General features: G+C 40.2%; 1 protein-coding gene across 1 annotated transcript; it reads left to right on the top strand.

Annotated features, from left to right (window-relative positions):
• The first annotated feature begins 5,434 nt into the window (after positions 1–5,434).
• lsm6 (LSM6 homolog, U6 small nuclear RNA and mRNA degradation associated) lies at positions 5,435–7,337 on the top strand. Its single transcript, XM_028408404.1, has 4 exons — positions 5,435–5,515; positions 5,930–6,035; positions 6,116–6,229; positions 7,161–7,337. Exons 2-4 carry the CDS (start codon positions 5,942–5,944, stop codon positions 7,193–7,195), a joined length of 243 nt encoding a protein of 80 aa, XP_028264205.1. The 5' UTR covers positions 5,435–5,515; positions 5,930–5,941; the 3' UTR covers positions 7,196–7,337.
• Positions 7,338–13,811: the final 6,474 nt, after the last annotated feature.

Below are 13,811 nucleotides of genomic sequence, written 5' to 3'. Positions count from 1 at the left end.
AAGAGACATAGATAAGGCACGTGGCAATTTATCCACGCCAGTCCTTGTACTGTAGCTCCAACATGGGATCTCGTCTGTTAGATTGGCGCATTGTGAAAAGAGGTTCTCAGTGTCTGGGCACTTGCCAGCTGACATTCCACAGAGACAAATTGAGAGAGAGGCTCCGGCAGATTTATCGGGCCATTGGCTCGCCTCAGGAATTCTCTTGTAACATGGCACTCCTGTGAAAGGGATAAAGAAATTAGTGTAAAACAGGCCCCCTCCCCTCCACACACACACACACACCCTCTCTACCACAGCACCCGTTTAGATATAGCTACTTGTAAAACACACACACATACAAATAAATAAACGTAGAAAGGATACATGATGGATGGGTCTGAGCTTCAGTCTTCATATTTCTATGAATATTCAAGAGGGTGGGCAAAAGAACATTGCTGTATTCTGGCTGTTGAGTCACAGGTCCTCGGTGGCAGGAAGCACTGCTGGTCAAATGACAGAGAGAGAGAGAGTGAGAGAGAGACATGGAGGAGGGAGAGAGAGAGAGAGATGCGTGTGTGTGGGATTTGAAAGGAACTGCTTCTGGCTGTCTTGGATATTTATTCCTTTCTAAAGCAATGAGGTGTTTGGAGAAACAGGCCAGCTATGTTCTTAATGCAACAGTGAGAACAGGGAGCATTCTTCTGCACTTGCCTTACTATGGTCTTCTAACCTGCTGTAGATCAATGGAGACATTTTTTTTTCAAACTATGTCTGCAAGTGTAACATTCTTTTTAAAATATTCACTATACATCACACCATTAAAATAAATACATGAATAAATAAACACGCATCATTAATTACTTGCATAACATTGCTGTTAGAAAAGCACCTCCTGTTTTTGCATACAATAGAGCCCTAATGCCATCCCCCCTATCATTTGTCAGCATCTAGAGGTTATCTGCCAAGTTGATGAACAGAGAGATTGGCTATGAAACACAAGGTGTGACAGTATGGCAATATGTTATAGTATGCAGGCAGAGCTCATCAGGAAAGAGAGGACGAGCGGCTTTGTTCCAAATGTCACGATGCATATTTATGGGCGCACTGGAGTGGCTCCTTGTATAAGCACCATTCACCATCTATCAAGCAAAACCACTACAGTGTCCCTTTGACAACTTGGTAGAATAGCACTGAGTGATCAAACTGTGCAATCTGCACATGACTTGAGTCAAATTTGTTTGTGAAATTGACAGCCATTTATAAAACAAAGCACATTTACAAAGTAAAAGTGTAATTATTAGTTATTGTATATATTTGTTCATGACAGGATACTTCTGTCTTTTGAACGTATACACATAAAAATAAGTTTTTGTATTGTTGAGTTGATTCAGCCAAACAAAAAGATCAGCGCTTGCACAGCTTCTAAAAGCTTGCGCCTTGCCTCAGATTGAGATATTTAAGGGAAGCAGGAGAGGATAAGGTGGCATGGGAGAGTGTCAGAAAGAAAGACAGACACCCAGATACAAGCAAGAGCCCACAGCATAAGCTCCACTGAGCTCTCGTTCCTCTAAGGAGGATCTCAGGAGAGTTGTGTGCTGGCTGGCTGCGCCTGGGCCACACAGCACAGGATGGGCCGTCTCACTGTCTGGCTGCAGTGCCACTCCTTGGGGAAAGAACATGGCTCCAGGGCTGTAGCTGATTTGAGATGGTCTCAGGACTAACCCCTGGGGGACACCAACCAGGCAGAATTGGTTCTCTGAACCTCTCTTGTCAGACTTTTGCAAGCAGCAGGGCTCTGTGGCTGAGGAGAGAAGTAACAAGCGGTGGGCTTTCATCTTGACTGTGAGCAGCTCAGTGGATTTCCTCCAAATTACAGGGAGTGATTACATCCCACCAAGTCTGCCTCACGCCACCCCCAACTCTCAGTATGGAGGCCCCCAGGCCAGTCAGCCATCGTCAACTGTCAGTGCTCAAAGCTGAGTCATTAAGTGGAAGTTGAGCCACATGTCACTGGCATGGAAATAATAAGGAGCAAACCCCACAGTACAGGGACACCTGTGGCATTCATGCCTTTGAGGGCCTTTTACCGCTGCATAGACATGTTCACTCTACTACAGTTACCTACTATGATGACTTCACAGTGGGAGGGATCTCTCCACGTTTTAGGTTGAGCACCCTTTCTGTGAAAGAGGGTAAGAATGGAAGAAGACTCAAGAGTCATCTGTTTAAAACAATCTTTTGTGCCTCAGAAGCACCAGATACATGAATTAAGTCACACCGTGTAGGTTTTCTAGCTGCTTTTTGATAGAGGGAAGGTTTCCCATCACTTCCAAGCTATTACCTCCATACAGTTAGGGATTACACAGAAGCAAGAACAGGGATACACTGTCTACCAATCTGTTTTTTTTATTTGAAAACTCCCCCAAGCTTTTCCATTATCTTCTCCATATCAAGCTTGACCTGGAGAAAAACCTGGCTTCAGAAGGGTCAATGCAGTCTAGACTTTTCCTCATCCTGCACCGCCAACCCCCACACTTCCCCTCACCCTGCATATTGCTTTAGGATACAAGAGGGATGTGCCCCCTCCTCCTTACTCCCACTCACCTCAAGCCCCTGCCTGCTTTGGTCCAGTCCCCCATTTCCCACCTACAATAGCATCTCCCCTCACCATAATCTTTCTATTTCACTAGACCGTCCCCCGGGGTTAAGAGGTCTGGAGATAGAGACAGGATTTGTCTGTCAATTGACAGCACTGCTGTTATGCTTTTTGGCTTTCTGACCACTGTTATACTGGATGGTGCCAGCATTTGTGGATGATCCTACAAATGTTTTTTTTTTTAGAAATGAGAAAAAACAAGCACCTATACAATCAATAATCAATAAAATGTTAATACTTACATTACATGTAGGCCTACTGCATGCATAACCCTTGGGCTTTCTTTTAGGTCCAAGTGAGGCTGAGCCATAAGGGGTCCGGGTCAGTTTACCTATAATAACTGCCACTGCCAGAGGGGGAGACAAAGGTTTTTCCCCTTTACCTTGAAGACAGAAAAAACCCCAATGCAAAACAAAAAAAAAATAAATGTCTGCAAAAGCGTAAGAATTAGACAAGATTAATACATCGATATAAAAGACAAATAATAAATATATTCTACATTGCTAATATAATTACATTGCTTTTTAATGCTTCCTGTCAATCAGTCAAGCAAAAACAGTCGCTTATCTATTTATCTGGTATTACTGTAACAAATGGCTTGGCATTTTAAATGTGTACTCCCACACACATTCACTTTAAATAATATATAGGCAGTATAATGTGTGGTCATAGTTGGCATGCAATCTGCTTTACAATGGGGTCCATTGTTAACTATGAATTTTAGACCACAGTGTCAGTGTTTACACTCAGCAGACTTATTATCTAACATTGGGAGATTCTCTCCTGGTGACAGAGGGTCCATGAAAGCCATGATTTGTCATTTTAAACATATCTACTTATCCTAGTTACAAAGGTGCATATTCAAACATTTGCATCCAATAGTGCAGACACAGACTTGGTTTAAGGTTTATTTTATATGCACACTTTATGACCTGGATAAAAAAAAAATTATAACATTATTATTACATCATTGGTTTTATTGTGTTAAGCAATCAAATTATAGGTAGTTACGACTGGTGCACTCAGGGACGGGAGTGCATAATGAGAGTGCCACATTTCAAATAACAAAAGCCACTTTCTATTCCAACTGAGGCCATGTTTTATGATAACAAGGGCCACGTAAATGCAAGTGCACAGAGGTCATTTTTGAAGGCCACAAAGGTATACTGTGTTTTTTTCTTTACCAAAAATTTCTTCAAAGCAAGCAACGACAAAGGGAACAGGGGACAAGGGGAAAAAAATCTTCATTGAATATTCATTAACCGGTGCCTAGGTGTATACATGGCTCTTAACCACTCTTGTTTATGACTTAAGGACTTGTAGTACTGACCTTAGTTTAACACAGCAGCAGATACCAAATTAACCTCTAGCCTCCACAGGGCTAGCCATGCCCTGCTAACAAGCAACCTGTCTAGACACACAAGAAGTACTTTATGATTCCACCTCTCACAATCCCCCTCTCTCTCCCTCTCTTCTCTCTCTCTCTCAACCCCTCTGTCTCTGCTAACATGCACTGGCACATCCTTCTGCCCTCTATCCTCTTCTATCTCTCACCTCACCATTTCATCCCTATTTCCCCCCTACACCATTTTTCATGTACCTCCCAAGCTGTGCAGTGTTTGGGTCATGCACCCAACAACCAGAGTTTTATCAGATGGTAGACTTTCTCTTATCCTTCACAACACAGCCCAACAGCATGATATAAATATAGAAAAGAAAACAAAAAAATATTTTAATTCCTCTACAAACATAATGACAGCATTAAAAGCTATGATACATTTACATTTTACATGTGCAGATAAACCTCTGTAAGACAATAGTTAGATTTAAAAAATATATTTAGAATAAAGTAAAACTCAGTTTCAAGGCCCCGTATCACTCAGACTGACAATATTATAAGGATATATGCAATATTAAATGTTTAGCCTTTAAGGAATTTCCAAAGTCCAGGATTAGTTGTGGAAGTATTGGTGTAGATTTTGGTATATTATGCATGACCTTTTTTATTCTGGCTTGACTGAGAATAAGTTTTGCCAAAAAATATCATTATATAATGCTAGTTATAATTCCCTGACCTTAAGGTGATGTAGTGTTTCACACAAACCACATAAAAACCTGAACATATATTCAGTAAGTGTATAAAATTAAATGGAGGACTATCAATTATCAAAACCGCTGCCAGGTAATTTCATGTTGCTTACAGTTATAGTGAGATGTTTTTCTTCCATTATGGCCTCAACCCATTCTGTACATCTGCTCACCAGCTCATCTGTCCAGCAGAAGGCATTTTCTAAAAATAGACGGTGAAAGTTGGAAAAGGATCCATTAAAGCTTAACTGGAAAAACATACTGGAATATACAGAAATCACGTTAAAATTCTACAGCAGTGAAAGATTGTGATGACAAATATGTATAGAAAGAGCATAATGTAAATGCTGCCCCCCCCAAATAAATAAATACATATATATGTATATTATATATAACAATGAAAGAGTATTTATTATCGATATTATTAGCAGTAAGATTTAGCCGGAGGGCTACATGTATAGATGCAATTGCAAATTCAATGTATTTATAGCTGTAATTGCTCAAACTTGCTACTGTGTGTTAATAATACAAATAATAAGGAATCAGCTGTGGCCATGATCTGTATATGTGGAATTATATGAATATAAAATACAGAATATTCATGTACAAATGAGCAGTCACAAAGTGGAAACTTGTAAATATCTGTCCCATTTTGAGCTGTTATAAGTGTAGGCTGTTTCTCCGCGCTTTCCTTACTGTTGTCCTCCCTCGGCTTCCGTACAGTGCACGCCTGTGATTGGCGGATCCGCTGTCCATGCTAAACACAATCGTTCAGAGAACGTACATCAGGTAAGTGAAACGCGAACACATCTGCTACAAGTGAAATTAAACAGCTTTTATGTGTACTGTACAGTAGGGTCCTGCTGCACAAAACATAATGAACGTACTGACAATGATAGCGACTGTTTCACGTTGTTTAGTGCAAGCAGATTCACCGAAGAACCCACTGCTAGCGGGTTAGCTACACATAGCTAGCAGCTAATGCTACTTGTCCACCGATGATGCTAAAGTAATATTGTTACTGACCACTTAAGCGTTTACTGAAGTTAGAAATATTACGATATGCCGCCACGCATGTTGCTCATTCTTAAAATAAACACCACTGTTTGAACTTACAAAAACGCGGCCGAGCAGTTAGCTGTAATTATGCTAATGTAGCTAATGCAACATACTATGTCTGTAACGTCCACTGTTTATGTTTAGATCACAAACAGGATGAGTCTAAGAAAGCAGACCCCGAGTGACTTCCTGAAGCAGATTATCGGGAGACCTGTAGTCGTCAAACTGAACTCTGGTGTCGATTACAGAGGTAATGCAGCCGGCAAGTCACAGTCTGTCCACTTTTCATTAGGAGCTGATTGCTAACAGTGTGTATGTCGGTTTGTGCAGGTGTCTTGGCCTGTCTAGATGGATACATGAACATCGCCATAGAGCAGACGGAGGAGTATGTGAACGGGCAGCTCAAGAATAAGTATGGAGACGCCTTCATAAGAGGAAACAATGGTAAGATCCCCACATGTACATACATTTTGGCAGTTAAAGCCCAAACAAGACCAAATCAAACCCTGCGTCTCTGTTCAGGAAGTACTTTGTTTTGTGTGTTCTTAAATGTGTTAGCAAAATAACACCTTTTTCTGTTGCCACCTGCCATCATATAAGGAGCTTTTCACCTTTTTAAAAGTATTGCCATTTCTATAATATATATATATATATAAAAATACTAGATATTAGATTAAATATATATTAAATATGATATTTAAATATGTTCTCTATTTGTTAGAATAGTTAGAATTAATAATTGTTTTGTCTTTGATCCATATCCTCATCTTTCTTGCTACATTTCCAGACACCAGCTGTGTACTGATGGTACTGTATGATTCAATCTTGATATGACTCATGCACATCAGTGGAGTTTGAGTGTGATGAAAGAGCTTATGGTCCCTAGATGGTGCTATTTTAGTCAAAATAGAACAGGTTGATGAATGTAGATTTGAGGAAATGTAACCATCAGTAATAACAATTTACCTGTCGGGTTTTTCAACACACGCTGCAAACACACATCTGCCTGGTACAAGAAGCCGCCACAATTTATCCTTGACACAGTGGTAGGAGTGTGCTATAACGGGTCACTGTTTGCAACAGAGAATGTGTTTGTAGTCAGCCATGAGAAGTGGAAGGTATCTTCAAAAAGCAGCAGTGCATCAGTTTTGTTAAATATTTTGTGGACTACCCAAATAAATGTTTGGTCTGCATGAATTTTGACTGAGATGCTGTTGTTTTTCATAACCTATTGTTGTTAATTAATGACAACAACATAATTGTGTCATGGAAGCTATATTATCTTTGAAATATTGAGACATTTTTATTTGATGCATTGTCCCACCAAATATCATGTATAACTACAAACCTACATGTTTTCTTCTCTTCCTCACAGTTTTATACATCAGCACCCAGAAGAGGAAAGTGTAGTGAAGATTATTTTGAGTTTCCTTTTTATTTTTTTGTGATGTTTCACAGGACATTTTTTTTTGGTTCTGTACAGACTGAAGTCCTGAAAAATGTTTGTTTTGTACAAAATTAATAAAATCTGAGTTTTGATCTGTCTGGTGAACATGCTGTTTGGTGTTTGATAACAGGAAAACTCTTGTTGATAGGAAAAACTGTTAAATTGTTAATGTGACGTGTAAACCAGAGAGCACACAGCATTTCAGGAATAATCTGAAAAAATATTGAAATAGATCTTTAAGTTGGCCTGCTGCTGGGTGTGTAGAAATAGAATAAAGATGTTTTTTTTTATATTAATCACTCGCTCACAGTTTATCCCTGAAGCAATCAAAGACATACAAATCTACCACTGTTTTCCCACAAGGCTTCAAAAGGATTAGAACATAATATTGTAATTTGTCAGTGCTAACGTGCTAATTTTGTAATTGATCTTGATGCGACTGGCCTGCAGAAACCCATTACTGAATGGCACATTATGCACAATGGTGCTCATCATCACATGTTAATCTGACAATCAGTTGTTTTATAATTAAAAATTTAACAGCTCTATTAGTGCTAAACATATAAAAATCAAATACTGTATGAATGTGATCACGTGATTGGTTTCAAACACATTAATAGGGTTTAAAGTATCAATGACTGCTAACTGCATCTCTAGTTTGTATTTACTACATGATGCCACACAAAAAGTGACGTGTTGCTCATTTTAATGTTACTGACAGATTCAATATCTTCCTTGGAAGATTTTTTTCAGTTGGTGGCTGTACAAATTTGTGTAACTGAATAACAAAGAGTGTGACTGCAGGACTAATCTATAAATGGTGCTACCTGCAGGCTATGTCAGGCCGCATTAACATGTAAACAGATCTGTCAGATCAACTCCCACTGCCCTCTGCAGCAGTCTTCCATTTTTTAGTGTCTCCACACAGCCTACCTTTTTGTTGTCTGTGACTGTTACAGTGATGTTCAGACAGGCTTGGATTGGCTCTGCTGTCCTGTGAAATCAATGCAGCATATACAAGGAATGGGAAGTTTATTCCATTTTAGTGTGGCCTGTGGTAATTTAGTAAATGAGTTCAGAAGTGGCATCACCTCATTACGCTAAGATAAGAATGCTATAAATACATGATTCATTAGGTTCTTAATGAGAATGCTGTGGTGTGGAAGCAGCGAGGGGAATTCTTTTTCATTCCAAGGGTGGATTTTTGAGAGCCTTGTTTTCCAACCTGTACATGCGCACTCTGGCCCCTGGAAGGAGACAAAAGGCTGCCAAGGTCAGCCCTGACTTGAGAATGAAGGACACGTTATTGATCAAACTCTGCCGAGCTGTAGCTGTAGAGAGGGAATGTTGAGCCGCAACACAGACACACACAAACACACAGGCAGACATAGGCACTGAGTGATATGTACACAGAAACTGCACTGTACACAGTGCAACACACAAAGAATCATTATGGCACCTAGTGAGGGTTAGTACAGGCAAATATTTACCCACTGGAATCATAACTGAGCCGCTGGCTGTGTGGCCTCACAGGGAACCCAATTAATACCTTTCACACAAATGACCTAGTGGCAGACATCATGCTATTGAACCATCATTTTTTTTCAAAGACACTTGAATTGATGCAGTCACTTTTTCATCGTACATGTCTACATGTGTGCCAATATCTGTGTATTGATTTTAGCCTCATAAACCCTTTTTTCCAAACCCACATTTTTCCCAGTGAAATCAGGTGTCTAGTTCCCTTTTTATTTTTCATAGTTTTATTGCTGGATGCCTTTTGCCCTTGTCCGACTCAGTTAGTGTAGGGCTGTGGTCCCCACTCACCCCATCATAACGGGCTCAGCCGAGGATGCTGCAGTGGCTTAGTGTTGACGTACGGAGGTGAGTGATGGAGGGGAGAGGACAAAGGAGGATAGAATAGGTGACAGCCTTGTTATGTAGAAAGAAAACGGCAAGGCGGGAGACCCAAGTCTTACAGCACCACCAGCTGCCAGCACGACCAAACTACACTGGAGTGGGAAAGATGTAGGAGGGAGGGAGGGAAAGTGGAGTATGACTTTGACCCTGACTGATCACTGCAGCATGACTGTCTAGCCTTTTCACAAGGGATCAAAGGATGACAAGGACAACCTGAAAATGTGTTTTTTTAATGTTTGGCTGCACTAAGTTCTCATTTGGACAAGGACACATTTCTGTTTTTTTTTCTATGCAAATCTATTCAGCGTGGATCTTTTCATATGAAAGGTTTAGTCAGGGCTAATGGAGAGCAAGCAATACATCAGGAAGTCATTTTTGTCTCCCTCTTTTTTTATCTAGTTATTCATGTTCAGGAATGCTGATGTGTACCACCACTTACTAAATTAAGTTATATGGTGGACTTGTGAAAACATACAACAAAAAGCACTGCATTGTTTTGCAGCAGTATAAAAACTTAATTAGAATGAGGAAATAAATGCAAAGAGTACAGTATATATTATGATGGTATTCACTGTCTGCATGCATACATATAAGTAATTATTTGCTTGTGTAAAGAGGCAGCCCTCTCTGCGCTGTATTAGGATGTGAACTTGACCAGCTTTAACCTCTGCCTGACAGCCTGTCATGTGTTTAGGATGTAAATGATGGCGGTGACCTCCCACTCTGTGGCTCTGCTCTCACATTCCACAGGCTGGGTCAGAGGTCCTGTTTGGTTAGTGCAGAATAAACAAACACCTTGGAAACAGCATAACAATAGCCGACAAATACGAAAACAACTGCGTCTGATTAATAAACCCGAGCCCCGCTGATTAATCCATTAGCACTATTGGAAGGGTTACTTCCCGCAGAACACACTTAAATGTAACTCATAATCTAGTCTGAGTAATATATTTAAAATACTTTGGATTACTTGTTGTTTTACTCTGTAAATAACATTCAACAATACTGCTCCCTGAAGCAGACCTAACCCTGACCAAGTCCAGCTGCCCTGTGTCAAGCTCCTAAATTTTTAACCTGTAAGCTAATTGTAATGTTATGATATTATTTTACATGTATTTCCTCACTTCCCAACACTAATGCATGTTAAATGAATTAAGTCTTTTGAGCTGATGCTTCCTCCATTCTGTGCATCTCAGGATTGTGTGGCTAAATTTTCTTGCTCCACTTTCCCGTCTTTCAGGATCTTACATCCAAGTTCAAGTTTGATGTCTGTTTTGATCCTAATTGACTGTGAAGGCCTGTGCTAGCCTGTGTTGCTCTGCAACCCCTAGGCTCTTTATTTAGCCCTGAGGACAGTCGACCTTGGCCAGAAATGTGACCCTTGACCTTTTTATCTGAAAAGAAATTCTATTCTCAGCTTGGACGGGGGCTTCTGTGATTTATCTTGGCTCCAAAATGGCAGCACGATGCAGACTGTAAGGCTAAAGGGAGAGTAAGTAGGTAATCTTGAGGAGGAAAGACAGCAATGCTGTTGCACACACATGAAAATCACTACATGGGTCCAATGCTATGAAGACTCACAGCCTTATTAAGGCAGGGAAAGTCTTGAATGATGCAGTAACATGGTCCACGTGAGTCCTTGAACCTTGGCCCCAAAAGACTTTGCAGCTGTCCCACAACAGTAGGGTCTATTTTGGAAACACACTCGCTTACTGGCTACATGTTAACCTTATTGCATTATTGACCATGACCTGACCCACTTACAGGACACCACAACAAGTTTCACATGTGTGAATACAAAGCACATCATCACTACTCTTCTTGACAGGGCAATAAGTTGCTTTGTGAACGTGTAAATGTTTTTAATGACGTTATATCGGAACTTCAGCAAAGACAGGTGAAGACTGGTATTAAAATGTGACATCCTGCACACAGATTATGGAGAGTTATAATATTATTTCATTTGGCTGCTATGACAGACATGAATGAGTGACACAGAACTATAGACTTGTCAGACCAAAGTTGATCTGTGCCTTCACTTGCAGATGTTATTATTGGAAACTAAAAGGTGCCTTCTAAATAGATCAGAAGAAGTGGCACTGATCTGGTTCCAAGGTGAAAATGAACTTGAATTTTTAGTGAACACGAAGGGAAAGAAATGAGTGAAAGCATCATACAGATCAAATATGTCATTGGTCCTGTGCACTGAGAGGACTACATTAACAAAACTCACAACAACACAGAGCAAAATCCTCAAATACCACATCAGCGAATCAATAGTGAATATTCAGAGGTTCAGAAAATTTGCTTTACAACCTTTCAGACTCGACTTGGTTTTGCTTCAAAGGGCTCAGAAGACAGCACTGCTCTGTTATCACTGATACTGTAGTAAGTATTTAAAGGTAGGTCCCAAAGATTAACATGAAATCTTTATTTATCCATGACTGGATGGATGAATAAAGACTGGTACAGATGGTGAGTCACTGTGTTAACAGATACAGATGTAAACTGTGAACTGTGAGGCGGTGATACTTGTTTTGTTTGTACACTGTCAAAAGTTATTTTTAGTTTTTTTCCAGGGTAATTCCCAAATACATTTGAAACTAAACAGTCTTCTGTTTTTGGCAGAATGTAATATTAGGCTGTAGGAAAGTCATTGTATTAACGTTTGTCTGGAGACCTCATGCCACAAATTTAAGGATGAGCTCATCACTGCTTGTGAGCAACAATTAGTGAACAGCCTGTGTCAAAGAGCCATTTTCAATTACATTTTGCTTCAGAATGGCGATTGCTTGTCCTGTTTGTCAGCCAAGTCTCACTACTATGCACATGAGATTTGCATGAAACACAAACTAACCCTGCACTCAGGCAATTAGCCTCCATTACACTAGTGTTCCGATTGCCAATTTGTCTGCCATGCAAGGTAATCTGGAGTGTCGCTGGCAAGCACCCAAAATTGTAATAATGGTAATGCAAGAGTCTTTTGTTGTTGTTTCCTGTCAGGGTAACGGCCACAGGCGGCTGGATTGTCACTGGATGAAATGTTGAGGAAGTGGAAATGTCTGCACAGAAGTGAGGAGTCCAGACATGAACCTTTGGCCTCAAATACTACAGGCCAGAGGCTGTGGTCGCACTGGGTTATAAAGGGTTAGTATCCTTGTTATTATTAGGAAAACTAAGCTTCGGAAAGATTGATTTTAAATTTTATTTTTTATCAATAATCAATCAAATGCAATAAAGCACTGCCGCAAATCTTGCAATAATTATCACCATCATTATTAAGCACGTCCCCCCAGGCCTCATTAAGAGTTTGTTGTTTTGGGTTTTAAAGCTTGCAGCGTTACAGATCAATCTCATTTTTGTCATCATATTTGTTTCTAGTAACAGCTGTGTTTTTAGGGGAAATGTAGCAACCACTGTAATCTATCTTTCCAGCAGAGTTAGTGACTACTACATGTGAACATGTAGAGCACTGAGCTGCTGAAAAGCCTGGTATCAGGAGCCACTGTGGGTTAAAGCAAATATAGAAGTGGCAGGACGGTAAAGTATTGATTTGGATTCAGAGTCTGCATTAGTGACACTGTTCACATGTCACATTTAATATGACACTGTTTGCTAGATCTATTTTTCAAAATATTCTCTATACTGACATCTTTGACCTCCTGTGCTGACTGTAGTTTTGCTCATAACACCCCTGTAATATTAAAAGTTATCACTAGCATTTCTAGGGCATTTAAAGTCTTGGCATGATGTAACATTTTTATATCACCTTTGTATCACCTGTTACTACACACTGATGTGTCTTTGTCAGCTTAGAATGAGCCCATAGGAGTGAGAGTGGCTTCTTTTCTACAGGGCCCAACATGTTGCATCACTATGTGTCCATAGAAGCCCAGGACAGACAAACCAAACGCCATGTTTGGATGGAATAGTGCACTGTGCACTTATGGAGCAAATGACAGAAGTGGTTCACATGTTTGTATCAATCAAGACACATTGATTGATGACTCCGCATGTGAAGGTTGAAGCTAAAATTAGGCTTTTATGTTCAAGACAAGTTTTTCTTTTAATGCAAAAACGTGGCTTGTTGCTGCAACGTCTTGCCAGGACTGAACTGGGTGAAAGGGCTTTTGTCTACATTGCACCTTTTGCATAGAATATGTTTGCAATTCTTGGAGTCTATCCCACAACATGCACTTTTTTTCATTATCTGAAACTATATATATTTTTTCCATCTGTCCTTTTAACTGTATGATTTTGTAAGTGTTTCGTGCTTGCTGTTGCCTATCTTGGCCAGGACTCCCTTGACAGTGTATGATGAAGAGGTTGTTATTACTTAGCAGCATAGCATGAAAGTACCATTTATAGCATCCATGTTGTTTCCACATTCTGACTTAAATGCACACAAGTTAGAAAAACGACCCCCCCCAACTAGGAACGAGGCCATGCACTATGAGACCCCAGGTGTTCTGGACTGTTGAGCTAACTGGTTTCAACCTCCTGCAGGCGTTTCACAGCCAACAGCTTCCTTCTGTTTTAGATGCAGCGTACTGTGTGCTGCTTTGACGGTCAGAATCTTTGACTGCCATCCTGTGTGCGTGTGCGTGAAGTGTTCAGTTTGTGTGTCCACCGTTATGGAGGGAAGCTCTGTGGTTTGAC

This window comes from Parambassis ranga, chromosome 1, assembly GCF_900634625.1.
Source record: "Parambassis ranga chromosome 1, fParRan2.1, whole genome shotgun sequence".
Classification (NCBI taxonomy): Eukaryota; Metazoa; Chordata; class Actinopteri; family Ambassidae; genus Parambassis; species Parambassis ranga.
The sequence above is the reverse complement of the archived record's forward strand: the minus strand, read 5'-3'. Positions and strand labels throughout refer to the sequence as shown.

Excerpts from the sequence above, each read along its gene's own strand:
- lsm6 (XM_028408404.1), top strand. The coding sequence starts at position 5,942 with ATGAGTCTAAGAAAGCAGACCCCGAGTGACTTCCTGAAGCAGATTATC. Across the intron at positions 6,036-6,115 it reads CTCTGGTGTCGATTACAGAG|GTGTCTTGGCCTGTCTAGAT; the intron begins GTAATGCAGCCG and ends CGGTTTGTGCAG. Across the intron at positions 6,230-7,160 it reads CTTCATAAGAGGAAACAATG|TTTTATACATCAGCACCCAG; the intron begins GTAAGATCCCCA and ends TCTTCCTCACAG.